General features: G+C 44.0%; 1 protein-coding gene across 2 annotated transcripts in view; it reads right to left on the bottom strand.

Annotated features, from left to right (window-relative positions):
- The window catches only part of CSAD (cysteine sulfinic acid decarboxylase), a 32,035-nt gene that overhangs the window by 15,108 nt on the left and 2,867 nt on the right, over positions 1-14,060 (bottom strand). For both annotated transcript variants that reach the window (XM_060251993.1, XM_060251994.1), the window contains exons 3-8: positions 9,810-9,936; positions 8,117-8,207; positions 5,375-5,481; positions 3,800-3,915; positions 1,112-1,191; positions 101-155 (exon numbers count right to left, since the gene is read on the bottom strand). In XM_060251993.1, coding sequence (XP_060107976.1) covers positions 101-155; positions 1,112-1,191; positions 3,800-3,915; positions 5,375-5,481; positions 8,117-8,207; positions 9,810-9,936 — 576 coding nt within the window. The remainder of the gene's footprint in view (positions 1-100; positions 156-1,111; positions 1,192-3,799; positions 3,916-5,374; positions 5,482-8,116; positions 8,208-9,809; positions 9,937-14,060) is intronic.

Here is a 14,060-nt window from a genome sequence, read left to right as displayed (position 1 = left end):
TTTGTGACCTGCCCTGAGTCCGCTTGTGGGGAGGCAGAATATAAATCTAAATAAATAAATAATTTCTGATTGGCTTCCAATTCCATCTGGGAGAACTTACCTCAGATTTGACCCGGTTGATCTGTTTCTCCAGATCAGCAGGGATCATTTTCCCCCTGCAGAAGAAATGAGCAACTTAATTAATGCACAATGAAGAACAGAAAAAAAACTTCCCTGCTAAAGCCATCTTTGTTTAGAGTCAATCTATTTGCGCACCTTTTATTGAGAGTTTGAGACTAATTATTTCAGGTTGTCGTGCTGGAAAGCTTGCCCTCCCCCAAGAAGGGTGCCAGTGGATACAAAATCAACACAGCAGCTCGAAAACTGATAAAAGTTAGCCTTTCCCCTGAAAATACTAGTTCTCTCTTTGCAGGGAAGGTTTATCTTCCCCCATAGGGAAGCATTTAAACATAAGGTCATCCCACTTGCAGTCCGAAATGATACTATCTGCAAAAAAAGATGAATGATGTAATCCTGTTTCACATATTGACTCAGAGGGGCTTTAGGGATCTAGGATGAGATTTATTTCAGGCTGGAATCTAGTTTATACGACATTTAGGGTGTATTTTCAGCCTAAACCAGTTTTGCCACACACACCCCACAATGAATCACATGTCTAGTGCTAAACATTCCTTAAAGTAAACCTAGATCCTTGCATAGTGCATCCTTTTAATTTCTTTGATGACATATCTCAGCAAAATTTGGAGGAAATGATCGTTGCAGTCTTAAGGACTAGAAACTGGTTTATAAAGTTTTTAAAAGTTCCCATTGTCAGGATTCTAAACTCAGTATCAACTTGTGTGTCTCTGCAATGCAACTGCAGAATCATGAAGTCCACAGAGCCCTATAAAATTATCAGCGCAAACTAAACTTGGGGAAGGGGATCTTAAAAGTTCAAAGGGCAATTAAGCAGTGGAATAAGTCGTCTCAGGTGGTCATGGAAACACAGTCCCTGAGGATTTCCTAGGAAAGGCATGCATCAAGACAGGCAAGTGTGACAGATGATCCACTGGGAGTGTCACAGGCTCTGACTCTGGTTAACTCCACAAGGGTTTTCAGTGTGTGCTCTCACTTTTCATCAACAGCAACCAGGTAAACATTGTCTGTGCCGATTCCCAAGAAAGCTGCTCCCTTCTGGATGGAGTAATGGCACTGGAAGGGAAAAGAAGACAGTGGGGATCAGAGACAACTGCCTACTCGACTACTCTCTCTGCACATCTTGCTACATGATTTGAACATTTTAGGGCTGCTTATGGTATATCTGACTTGGTTGTGCAAAAACTAAAAGAGTTAGTTAAGGAGTGCAGTAACCATATGGAAAGTTCCATATGCTTCCATATGGAGAGTTCCCCCCGCCCACAACTAGAACACAGGAGGCCTTTGCAGTTTTGGGGCACTTCCTCAACACCAGGCTCTTTTCTGAGCATGACTCCCAGGGCTCTTAAGGTTTTGCCTTTAAGTGGATCAAAGGACCACCACCTTTGCTCTGACTCAAAGAAGGAAATGTGGGGTGGCTGCAGATGGAGCTTCCGTGTGGACGCCCTGCTTAAGGCCAATTGGAGGAGGGAGAACTGAGCTGCACCTTACAAATGTCCAAGCCCATCAAGGGGCAGTCCTAGACAATTGGCAGCAGGAGCAGCTGCCCTGGGACCCACATGGGAGGAGTACTAACTGCTCACAGAGCAGCAGCAGAAGAGCAGACTGCTGTTGCTACCATTCACATCTGCCCCATGTGGGGTCTGGGCAGTGTTCTTCTGCTAGCAGCAGCTCCTCCTCACTTTGTACATGGATCTTGCTTCGCCCTAGTGGGGGAGTGGAGCCACAGAATCACTAAGGCAGCCCCTGAGTTCAGCTTGATAACACCAGGCCTCATTTTGGGCAGGAGCTCACTAGAGCGGAGCTCTGGAACCTCTAAATTTTATTGCGCTCTTTCTTTCTTACCCCACCCAAATAATTGCTTCTGGGCTCCATTGTTCAACCCCCCTGAGAGAATTTTGCTGAACTCTAAGATTTGACAAACTTTCTAATATTTCCCCCCACCAAAAATAGGGAAATAACCAAAACACAAAGCAAACAGATGGAAATCTTCATCATGCTACTTTGGCCACACAGGAGAAAGTAATTTAAAAAGTATGATGGGAGTAAGGTTTTATTATGACAATTATAATTCAAGAAGCATTTTAAGGTAGATTCTGAGCTGATACCAGTTAGTACACTTTCTGGTGATGTCAGGGGTGTGTGGCATATGCAAATGAGTTGTGCTAATGAGCTCTGGCACCTCTTTTTCTACAAAATGATCCCTGGATAGTAACACCCCCCATTTAACTCTTTAACTGGATTTCCCCTCCCCTCAGTTCACAGTTAAGCCACAGCATCTGTTGACCGAACTGATAAGGAAGAAAGTTGATGCTAGCCTACAAGGAGACCTGGCCCAACCCTCAACACATTGTTGCTTATGGGCAGGGCTTTTTTTGTAGCAGGAACTTCTTTGCATATTAGGGCACACATCCCTGATGTAGCCAATCCTCCTGGAGTTTACAGTAGGCCTGTACTAAGAGCCCTGTAAGGTCTTGGGGGATTGGCTACATCAGGGAGGTGTGGCCTAATATGCAAAGGAGTTCCTGCTACAAAAAAAGCCCTGCTTATGGGCCAATGTTTCTGAGGAGCAGTGAGGCAATGGGCTGTAAATACCACCTCCCATTAACACCTAAAACAGCTGCCAGGGGTCAACTGTATGTCTTTGCTTCTGGGGAAACATACAACGTAGAATCAAGATCTACATCCATGTTTAATGAGACTGGGCAATTGCCATTTGGCATAGATCTTCTAAGCAGCCCAGAATCTGGACAGCTGTTCAGACATTGGAAAGTACGCCACTGACACCAAGTGGGATCCAAAGGTGTTCTTCTACCAACACGATGGCACTAATAGAATAGCACTTCCATTAGCAGAGGAGGAGGGTAATTTTGCCAGTTCTGTTTCCAATGCAGAGGCCTACTCCACCCCCAAGTTGCTGGAGAAGGCCTTCAGGAAAAGAATTTCTGGGTGCATGATCGTCTGCTTCAGCAGGGAGGTAGAAAAGGGCCTGTTCCATGAACTTTGTTCTACTCGTACTGTTTTTACTACAACTCATTGATCAATTCCACACTAGCAGTCACTCTGCCCCTGGGCTTCTGCTTTCTTCAGATTAAGCGAACAATTCCCCACCAGTTGCTGTGTGGGCATATTTTGATACATGGCTCCCGCCAATTTCCCCCACAGCTTCTTGCTCTGGTGTTTTGGAGATTTGGAAGCTGCAAGGGAAACAAGAGGGAGCCTTGAGTCAAAAGGTAGCTACGCAGTGACTAGTGGGGAATTGATCACTTAATTTTAGGGAAGCAGAAACAAGAGGGTGGAGCGACTACTAGTGAGGAATTGGTCATTGTGTCCCAGAATCCCCAGCAATGGCACAGGGAATTCTGGATAAGCTCTTAATTCATATGCCCATTTTTCTCTGCTTCTTCACTGGCCAGACCTTCATTTTCTTTTATAGTTGGGAGGCACACTCCCAAGAGCCTCAACCTGTGCCTGGAATTGGGAAAGCTACTAAAAATTTGACCCTGCGATGGCTGTACACACATATGGGGAAGTAGCCACCCATAATCTCTGAAGCAAGAGATAGCCTAGAGTTACATCCAGAAGTGGCAGCTACAAAAGTCGAGACCCCACGGGACAGCCTCCACATGAACTGCCCTAAGCAAAAACAAACAGAAGATCATACCTCTACTGAAGTGAATGCGGCTAGCCTGGGCAACGCCCAGTTGCCTTTCTGCTTGCATTCTGGGAAGCGGTGGTACCGTGCCACGTTCATGGCATATATATTAGAGATGGAACCTCCTGTGCAGAATCAAAGACCAGAGAACTCACAATAAATGTTATTTGTTCAGATATGTATTACACTTACAGCCTAAGCTACATGTATCTTGCAGTTCTGCAGGAACACTGAAAAGCAACAGAACATAGTCACAGATGCAGAATTCAGCTTCCTGATGATCTCTGCTTTTGCTCTTTTCGCTAAGAAACATTTATTTAAGACACTGATATGCTGCCTTTCCACCCAATTAGGGCCTTCAACGCACATAACAGCAATTAAAAAGACATTAAAATCAAATTTTAAAATTATGTACATAAACCCAGAAATTAAAGAACAAGAAGGGTCAGTAAGGGACTTCAGATGAAACAGAAAAGCCCTCACCTGTAGGCAACGGACAATGATGAGGGATAAACAAAATCACCCTAGGAAGGGAATTTCACCTTTTTGTGTCATGACAGAGAAGACCCTTTCTCGGATAGCCACATCTCTAGCCACAGGTAACAGTGGCACCCAGTCAGTCAATAAAATTTATTGTGTATAGCCATTGGCCATTACAAGATAGAACACGAACAGCAAAGTTCCCAAATAACACCTTAAAGGTTCCTCAGAAAGGCCAGCATCAAGAATTAGTGTTTGATGAGTGGCACCCAAATGAAGGCATTTGTCCCTTTAAATCACTTCTCCACGCCAAGCCAGCTGGCAACTTGGGCAATGCATTTAAAGTTGCTTTCTTTTTACCTCTACCTCCCCCCCCATCTTCCTTCCTTTCTTCCTTCTGGCTTTCAAATATCTAACATTCATGTCTTGCGGCTCTCAGACCTCTTATATTTATTCTATGTAGCTCTTACGTTAGGCAAGTTTGGTCACCCCTGATACATAGTTCACAAGCTCTATAAGGCTTTAAAAATCAGTACCAGCATCTTGAATTAGGCCCAGAAATGGACTGGAATCCAGTGCAGATGGAATGATAGGATCCCTATGACCCACTCCAGACAGCATTCTCCCTGCTATATTTTGTACCAACTGCAGTTCCTGGACACTCTTCAAGGGCAGCTTTGCATTCAGCACATTGCAGTAATATGTAATCTGGATGCTACCATGGCATGTACCACAGTGACCAATGGCAAGATCTTTCTTACTCAAGAAAGGCTGCATCTGGCTCACCCACTAAAACTGGTAGAAGGCACCCCTGGCCACCAAAATATACTTGAAAGCATGCAACAACTGAGCAGATGAAGAGCAAAAATGAAAGGCAGCAAGAAGGTCTGTTTCCATGTCCACTTTACAATTATAGTGAGAACTGTCAAGGGATTTCTGTCTGGAGACATTTGCTTCAGAATGAGTTTCCCCAAACGTGTTTGACACAACACTATGTAGGCAATATGGCTACTTTGATAGGATGTAGAATGACCTGCGATAAAGTGCTTGTGAATCTCAACAAGAACCCATGCCATGTAGCCATCCCTTTCACAGGCTGTATACCTGGGCAGAAGATCCCGTCTCCGCCCTCCCATCCAATCAGCTTCCGCAGCTGCTTCAGCACCACCTCCTCCATCAGTACAAACACTGGGGCAATCTCGTATGTATACCTGGAATGCAACAAACAGGCAGATGGGAATTTCTAATGAGATGCCTCCAGAGGCCACAAAGAACAGCAGGGAAGTTGTATCAAAACCCATCCTTTCAGCAATGGCACTTATGACTCAGCAGTCATTCATAAATGGGTACAGACACACAAGCAGGGCTGTGGAGAAATCTAAGGACTTTCTTGCACTAAGAAATGAAGCAGACCACAACCCCCCATTTTATGCTGGATGTGATGTTCCCATAGAAAAAGGGTGGCCAAACTATGGCTCAGGAGCCACATGCGGCTTTTACTCACATATTGTGCGTTTATTCTACGTGGCTCTTAAGTTAAGCAAGTTTGGCCACCCCTGCCATAGAAGCAGGTGCATCATGGTACAATAGTTAGTACACTGAGTGAGGGGATAACTTTCTGTGGCTCGATGTGTGCCTTGCTTGATCAGAACAAGAGCCTTGCTTAATCAGACGAGAGGCCCATCTAGTCCAGCAACATGTTTCAGAGGTCAACCAGTTGTCCTGGAGGGTCAACAAAGAGGACAGAGACTAAAGCCTTCCCCTGAGCATTGGTATACAGGGTTTGCTGCCTCTGAAGGTTCCCTTTAGTTACCCTGACTAGTAGCCACTAATGGACTTCTCCTCTGTGAGATTATGACCAATCAACCCTCCAAGTCAGCTTTTGTCTGGCCTTTCGCCAGTAATCTTTAATAAACATGAGGCAGAAATCACAGATTTTAAATATCTGTGACTATGGATGAGAGTTTCCAGTTATTTATTTTTGCCAATAAAAAAAGACAATAAACTTTTCATTAAGCAGCATGAATCAGACATTGAGAACTCTATGTAGAAGTAATGACAACCCATAATGTGTCATGATGGGATCAAATCTTGTCAGTTCTTGGGCTTGTGGGTTCTCCTCGCCTTAAAGGTGGCTTGAAGACTTTCTGGTTCCCATCAAACCACTGTTTATTGTTTTGTCCTGTTCAAACATCGTGACAAACTGTGGTTTATTCTCCGTTCTACAAGATTCCAAAGCAGGACTTGAACAGTAGTTTGGAATCCTAGTTTGTGGGCAAGAGAACTACATTTTTGTTGTGTTACCTGATTCAGAAATCATGAAGAACTGTGGTTTGTGGAGAATCAATCAATAAGCCATGAGTGAGGGAAAGGAGGGATGTGAAACACATGGCCCAAGAATTTCCAAGGCATGCTCCCCCAATGGCAAACAACATTCTGGCATTATGTCTCAGTTCAGCCAAACACTATTTCATCTTGTGTACATTCTGGATTGTATAACATTAAGTCTATCCAGGGTTTTTGCATACGTTTGGTTAGGAGTTTGTTATGGCCTTCAAATATTCTCCATCTCAGATAAGACTCTATATGACGTGACAGGCTGGGGGAGGTGGTTAAAGCTTTCAATACATTATGTACTGGCAACCCCCCTGATGGCCTAGTGTGTAGCAATGCTTCTTTATGCGTTTACAATGGTTAAACATTTACACATTAAAATACTCCAATAAAGCAGAGTTCACAAAATGGGTTGACAGAGCAAGGAAGGGAGGTAGAGGCAGTCATGCCCTTTTAATCTGTTTTTCAAATGAAAACACAACTTAGAGTTCCAGCAACTACACATGCTCAGAAGGCACAAAAACAGTGAGTGCATAGACAGGCAAGAATTGAGGTCATCTGTCACTAACAGGTCCTAACTGGAGAGCCAGTTTGGTGTAGTGGTTAAGTGTGCGGACTCTTATCTGGGAGAACCGGGTTTGATTCCCCACTCCTCCACTTGCACCTGCTGGAATGGCCTTGGGTCAGCCATAGCTCTGGCAGAGGTTGTCCTTGAAAGGGCAGCTGCTGTGAGAGCCCTCTCCAGCCCCACCCACCTCACAGGGTGTCTGTTGTGGGGGAGGAAGGTAAAGGAGATTGTGAGCCGCTCTGAGACTCTTCAGAGTGGAGGGCAGGATATAAATCCAATATCTTCTTCTTCTTCTTAACCTGGATTGTCCACACTAACCTGAACTCATCAGATCTCATAAGCTAAGCAAGGTCAGCGTTAGTTAGTATTTGGGTGAGAGATCACCAAAGGAAGCCCAAGGTCATGATGTAGAGGCCGAGTGGCAAACCTTGAAAACTTGAAATCTTGCTCTGAAAACCCCATGGGGTTGCCATAAGTCAACTGACAAGGCAAAAAAAAAAAAATCACCATCAGAGCTGGAAGAAATATTCAAGTCCTGACCTGGATAGCCCAGGCAAGCCCGATCTTGTCAGATCTTGGAACCTAAGCAGGGTTGACTGTGGTTAGTACTTAAATGGGAGACTTCCTTTAAATACCCAGTCAGGAGGTTAGAGACAGGCTTTAGTCAGTAACCTCTCTGAATATCCTTCAGGCCCCCAGGAGGGGTCAGTCACTAGAGGTTGACATGGCACACAAACACACACACACAAACCTAAAATATACAAAAATACCAGAAAAAGAAGAAACAACAAACTGAGACAAAAGAAATGCATGGACATCCTTTGTTACACAATGCCATTCTCAAACTTCTTCTAAAAATGGTAGTCTGTCTCCAGTCCAAGACAGCAATATCAGGTTCAAGAGACAGCCCTAGAAACGATTCAGCCAAAAGAGCAGATACTTACTGGCTGGTATTGAGCATGTCTGTGATCAGCTGTCCAGTCAGGGCATGAGGATCAAGCCCTGAAAACAGCTGGTTAAAAAAGCGAGGATGGCCTAGGAAAAGGAGAAAGTAAGAGAGATGTTAGCCTGAGTCCAGAACAGCCAACTTGGATATGGGATCAATAATCTAACACCAGCCCTTTCCAGAACACAATCCTCTCCAGAACAATGCTTGTTGTTTCTGTATTTGTGTGTGTGTGTAAGTGTCAACTTGGAAGTCATGGCAACCTCTGGTGACTGACCCCTACTGGGGGCCTAAAGGATATTCAGAGAGGTGGCTGAATACAGCCTGTCCCTGTCCTCCCACTGGTATTTCAAGGAGGTCCCCATCCAAATACTTGCCAGAGTAGACCCCGCTTAGCTTCCAAAATCTGATGAGATTGGGCTTGCCTGGGCTACCGAGGTCAAAGCAGAACACAGTCATCTTTCATGAGGGGCTGTGGCTGAGTGGAAGAGCCTCTGCTTTGCAAGCGGATGGTCCCAGATTCAATCCCTAGCATCTCCAGTTTAAAAACACCAGACAGCAGGCAATGTGAAAGACCTTTGCCTGAGACCCTGGAGAGGCACTGCCAGGATGGATAGACAACACTGACATTGATGGAATCAGGGTGGGACTTGCAGCACCAAAGGTGCAAACTGATACAGTCCCACTGTGCCCTAGCACCCTATAAATTCTGCAAGGAACTCTAAAAAGAAGCGGGCAAAGGGCCATTTAAGATAAAGAACCAAATTGTCTTTGTGTCCCTGCATTTTAACATCCAGCCTGATTAGGTTTGCCAGCTGCAGGTTGGAAAATACCTGGAGATTTTGGGGGGTAGAGATTAGGGAGGGCAGGGTTTGGGAAGGGGAGGGACCTCAGCAGGATATAATGCCATCCTCCAAAGCAGCCATTGGGAACTGATCGTGGTTGTTTGGAGATCAACTGTAATAGCAGGCAATCTCCAGATGCCACCTGGAGACTGGCAACCCTAATGTGCCTGATGAAGCATTCTGACAAACTTAAAAGATTGCATGCTGGGTTTCTTGTGTCATTTTTGTTTGGTTTTGATAAAAAATACTACGTGGTTCTGGTGTTCCAAAAGAACTTTCAGAGCAGCTCTTAGTCACCTGGAAACCATTTGAGAGATCTCTCTGAATCTAAACCCTTTAGCCAGTTAGCAAGTTGCTGCAAGATTTTAGACTGATAGTGAATAAAGGAATATGACTGGTTATCTTGAATCCTGGCTACTTCTTTAACAAGGGCAGAGAAATGTGGGGGAGGGGGGAGGGTTTGCACTCTCTGAACTCACAGTTCCAATCACCTTTAGGTCCGTTGTGTGCACAAATTCATCCCCCTCCCTTTGTCTTAATAGTGAAGAAAACCACTGTCCATAATTAACCACCCATGAACTGTATCATCACGAGATGAAACAGAGAAACACAAAGAGGCACTAATTATTATTCAGAGGTTTATGTTCCCTTTAATCTCACTTGCTTAGAACATTTTAATTAGAGTCAGTAATGATGGAGCAAAATGCAATCTGCTGGACTGTGAACTCAAAATAATCAACCAGAATCAGTTAGAGCACAAACCTCACTCCCAACACACAATGCCCCAAAGAGATCTGGAGTAAATACCACACACAAGTGAACTAGTTGGCAGAACAAGACACTCACATGTTTTCACACTATATCTGATAACTTCCCGACAACGTTCCAACAATCTTTCCTGGGGCTCCCCACTGTCTTTTAGATCCAGGTCCAGAATTTGATGTAGGTGATCTGGTTCCTTCCAGTCACACACCTGCATGAAAGGAAATATGATGACCAGTTTGTGCCCCCAAGGTCCCTTCTAAATAGGGATGCCAGCTCTAGGTTGGGAAATACTGGGAGATTTTAGGGGTGGAGCCTGGGGAGGGCATGGTTTGGGAAGGGGAGGGACCTCAGCAGCATTGTTGTTGTTGTTCAGTCACACAGTCAAGTCCGACTCTTTGGACAAAGTCATGCCAGGCCCCCCTGTCTTCCACCATCCTCTGAAGTCTGCTCAAATTCGTGTTTGTTACATCAGTAACACTGTCCAGCCATCTCAACTTTTGCTGTCCCCTTCTTCTTTTGCCTTCTGTCTTTCCTTGCATCAGGATCTACTCCAGGGAGTGTTCCCTTCTCATTTGGTGGTCAAAGTATTTGAGCTTCAGCCTCATCATCTGACCTTCCAGGGAACAGTCTGGGTTGATTTCCCTAAAGACTGACTGATTTGATCTTCCTGCAGTCCAAGGGACTCTCAACAGTCTTCTCCAGCATCAAAAGCATCTATTCTTCTGCACTCCACCTTCCTTATGGTCCAGCTCTCACAGCCATACCTTACTACTGGGAATACCATCGCTTTGACTATGCGGACTTTTGTTGGCAGGGTGATGTCTCTGCTTTTTATTATTCTGCCCAGGATTGCCATAGCTGTCCTCCCAAGGAGCAAACGTCTTTTAATTTCATGGCTACAGTCACCATCTGTTTGGAGAACAGTTGTAATTAGAGTTGCCAGGTCCCCTCAGGCCACCAGCAGGGATGAAGGGGTAGAGATGCCAGATCCAGGCTGGGGAACTCCTGGAGATTTTGGGCGAAGTCTGGGGACAACATGGACCTCAGTGGGGTACAATGCCATAGAGTCTACCCTCCAAAGCATCGATTTTAGCCAGGGCAACTGATCTCTGTAGTCTGGAGATGAAATGTAATTCTAGAGGATCTTGAGATCCCACCTGAAGGTTGTCATCCTAGGGTTGTCATCCCTGGAGATCTCCAGGCCCCACCAGGAGGTTGACAACTTTACTTCCAAAGGGCTCACATATAAAACTAAAAAATCAAGATGGTATGACTTTATCCTCTTAGATGTAGGTCAAGGGCTTAGGAGCCCAACAAACTAAATCCAGGTGGGCAGCTGTGTCAGTCTGAAGCAGCAGAACAAATTTTGAGCCCACTGGTACCTTTAAGACCAATGAAAGTTTATTATCTGAGGAAGTGTGCCTGCCTGCACATGAAAGCTCATACCTTAAAGAAATTTGTGTTGGTCTTAAAGGTGCCACTGGACTCAAAATCTGTTCTATTAATTAAACAGTTTGTTTCAACTTTTAATGGGCATGCCAATGTCACTTTTGAGAAGTTCAGATTTATATCAGTCCCACACAGATTACACTGCCAGGTCCTCTCATCTTCCAAATTTCTAATAGCTATTTTCTGAACTAAAACTGGAAACCCTGACTGACTTTGAATGGTTCCAATTCCTCAACATGATTTTTTTTTTTTTTGCACTGCTGAAGGATCTCTACTCTGCATGCAAGTGGAATTACAGGTTTCACGCAGGATTTAGTATAGATTCAAGTGGGCAGATGCGTTGGCCAGAATGAACAGAACATAGCATAATGTTCTGTATAACAGTACAATGTTCCTTAGCATAATAGTACTTCGTATAATCATATTACGTTCCCCTTTAAAAATCCATCTCCACTGCCAAGATCCTACTGCATGTTTCCTCCAACATAGTGCAGGCAGCTATTTAAAGACTAACAACACTTATTTCAGTATAAAACTGTGTCTCTTTAAGGCATACCTGGACTTTCTCTTCCTGTACTTTCTCTTTCAATCCTTTCTTTATGGCCTAATTACCCCAGTTCTCTTCTTGCTGATAAGTTCTACCAAGGCATTCATAAACAAATGGATAATAGCTCTTCTTCCCTGAGGGAAGATGGGAGGGCTTAAATACTAGGCATTTTTATGTTGTAGGAAGGGAAAACACACAGCTTTTTGTTGTTTACAATAAAATTGTGCTAATGAAGAAGAAGATGATGATGTTGAATTTATATCCCACCCTATGCCTTGAATCTCAGAGTGGTCACAATCTCCTTTACCTTCCCCTCCCCCCACAACAGACACCCTGTGAAGCAGGTGGAGCTGAGAGACCTCTGACAGCAGCTGCCCTTTCAAGGACAACTCCTACAAGAGCTATGGCTGTCCCAAGGCCATTCCAGCAGGTGCATGTAGAGGAGTGGGGAATCAAACCCGGTTCTCCCAGATAAGAGCCCACGCACTTAACCACACCAAACTGGCTCTCAATGAAATGATTTTAAAAAGTTATCACTCGTTTGGGTTGACCACACAAAGCAAAACAGTACTTCTCTCCTTCCCCCTCCTCTGTAGAACAGGAGGGAACACCCTATTTACCTAAAAAGAAGACTAGTCTTTTTTTTCACATGTGCCATCAAGAAAATGAGGGCACCACCTATAATTTGCATACATTTGCAATTATGTAAAGTAATAAAACATGCTTTTTAGTGGGGTCATCTTACATTCAAGATTGTCTTCCTTTTGGGTTAATAAGGTAATTTTCAGTTGATTCATGAATTATCCCCCCCCCCAGAGAAGAGCTACGAAGTAATTAACTTGGGCAGGAAAAAAAAAAACAAATGCAATTTTAAAGGGGCAGCAATTCTGGGAGCAGCACAGGGTGCCATCAAGAGTGCTTTAACTTCCAAAGAAAATGGCCAAGAATTAGATCTTTAACAAAAGACAGGAAAAAGAAAGGTCCCCTGTGCAAGCACCAGTCGTTTCCGACTCTGGGCTGACGTTGCTTTCACAACGTTTTCACGGCAGACTTTTTTACGGGTTGGTTTGCCATTGCCTTCCTCAGTTATCTACACTTCCCCCGCCCCCCCCCCCCCCCAGCAAGCTGGGTACTCATTTTACAAACCTCGGAAGAATGGAAGGCTGAGTCAACCTGGAGCCAGCTATCTGAGAACCCAGTTTCCACCTGGGATCGAACTCAGGTCGTGAGCAGAGCTTAGGACTGCATACCATTAAGCACACCATTAAGGGGAAAAAAATAGAGGAATGGCCGAATACAGCTTCATCCAGGTGGTCTGTAAAAACCAATTGAATTAACTGTAGTCATTCCAAACTCATTAGCCAGCTGAGGAACCTTTCTTAGAAGCATTGATCCAGGCATGCGTCCAAGAAGGCACACCTGAAGCAGCCACACACACTCTCTCAAGACTGACCGTTGTGACTGACTGATCCAGTCTACCTATTGAAGATCATCCAGTATAACAGAATCACCGAATCCTAGCAGCCTCCAAATACAAAAGCAGAAAAGTGAATAATGCAGAACATCAGCTTTGCAACCTCTTCTGCAGATGGTGTCCACATGAGCCTTTAAGTTATTTAAAGTAGTAACATATTTTGCAGTTCTGCCACAATCTTGCAGTTAATGCTTTAAAGTGCAACTAACAAGCATCTGACCCATTCATCTAAAGCTACACACTGAGATTTTTAAAAGGTGTTAATGCATCTTCTGTATTTAGATCCACCCAGATGGAGGCAATCGTAAACTTGAGTATTTGGGAAAATAGGCTGTTTTCAGGTCAGAAAAATACCTATGGTCTTTGAGTATTTTGGGAAATTTGGCATTTAGCCACCACAGAGGACTGCTTCAAAGGGGCAAAGATGGATCTTCAAATGGGACTCATAAAAGCTGCTCATCTGAACCACTAGTTTGTCAATCCAGACTGACTTTCCTGGAATCTTTATCTAGTGCAATACCTTAAAAATCTCCAGCTGCCTCATTGTTCTTTTGCTTCCTGCCTTGCAAAAGAATTGTGTGTTCTGATCCACACAGGAAGCATTTCACTAGCTGGGAATATAAAAGACAGCAGCATGTACTGCCAGAGATATAGACAAGTTGTGCTTCTCTTTGGACTTTTTATATACCTATGTACTATCATGATGCCAACTTTATTACACCAGAAAATTAATTTGGGGTATAAATTAAATTTATAAATATAAATATTTATTTATAAATTTATAAATATAAATTTCTGAACCTTGTAGTAGAGAATGCATGGCAGGATTCACCAGCCACCTTATTAAAACCGTGCATTATGG

This window comes from Heteronotia binoei, chromosome 13 (assembly GCF_032191835.1).
Source record: "Heteronotia binoei isolate CCM8104 ecotype False Entrance Well chromosome 13, APGP_CSIRO_Hbin_v1, whole genome shotgun sequence".
NCBI classification, from domain to species: domain Eukaryota; kingdom Metazoa; phylum Chordata; class Lepidosauria; order Squamata; family Gekkonidae; genus Heteronotia; species Heteronotia binoei.
The sequence above is the reverse complement of the archived record's forward strand: the minus strand, read 5'-3'. Positions and strand labels throughout refer to the sequence as shown.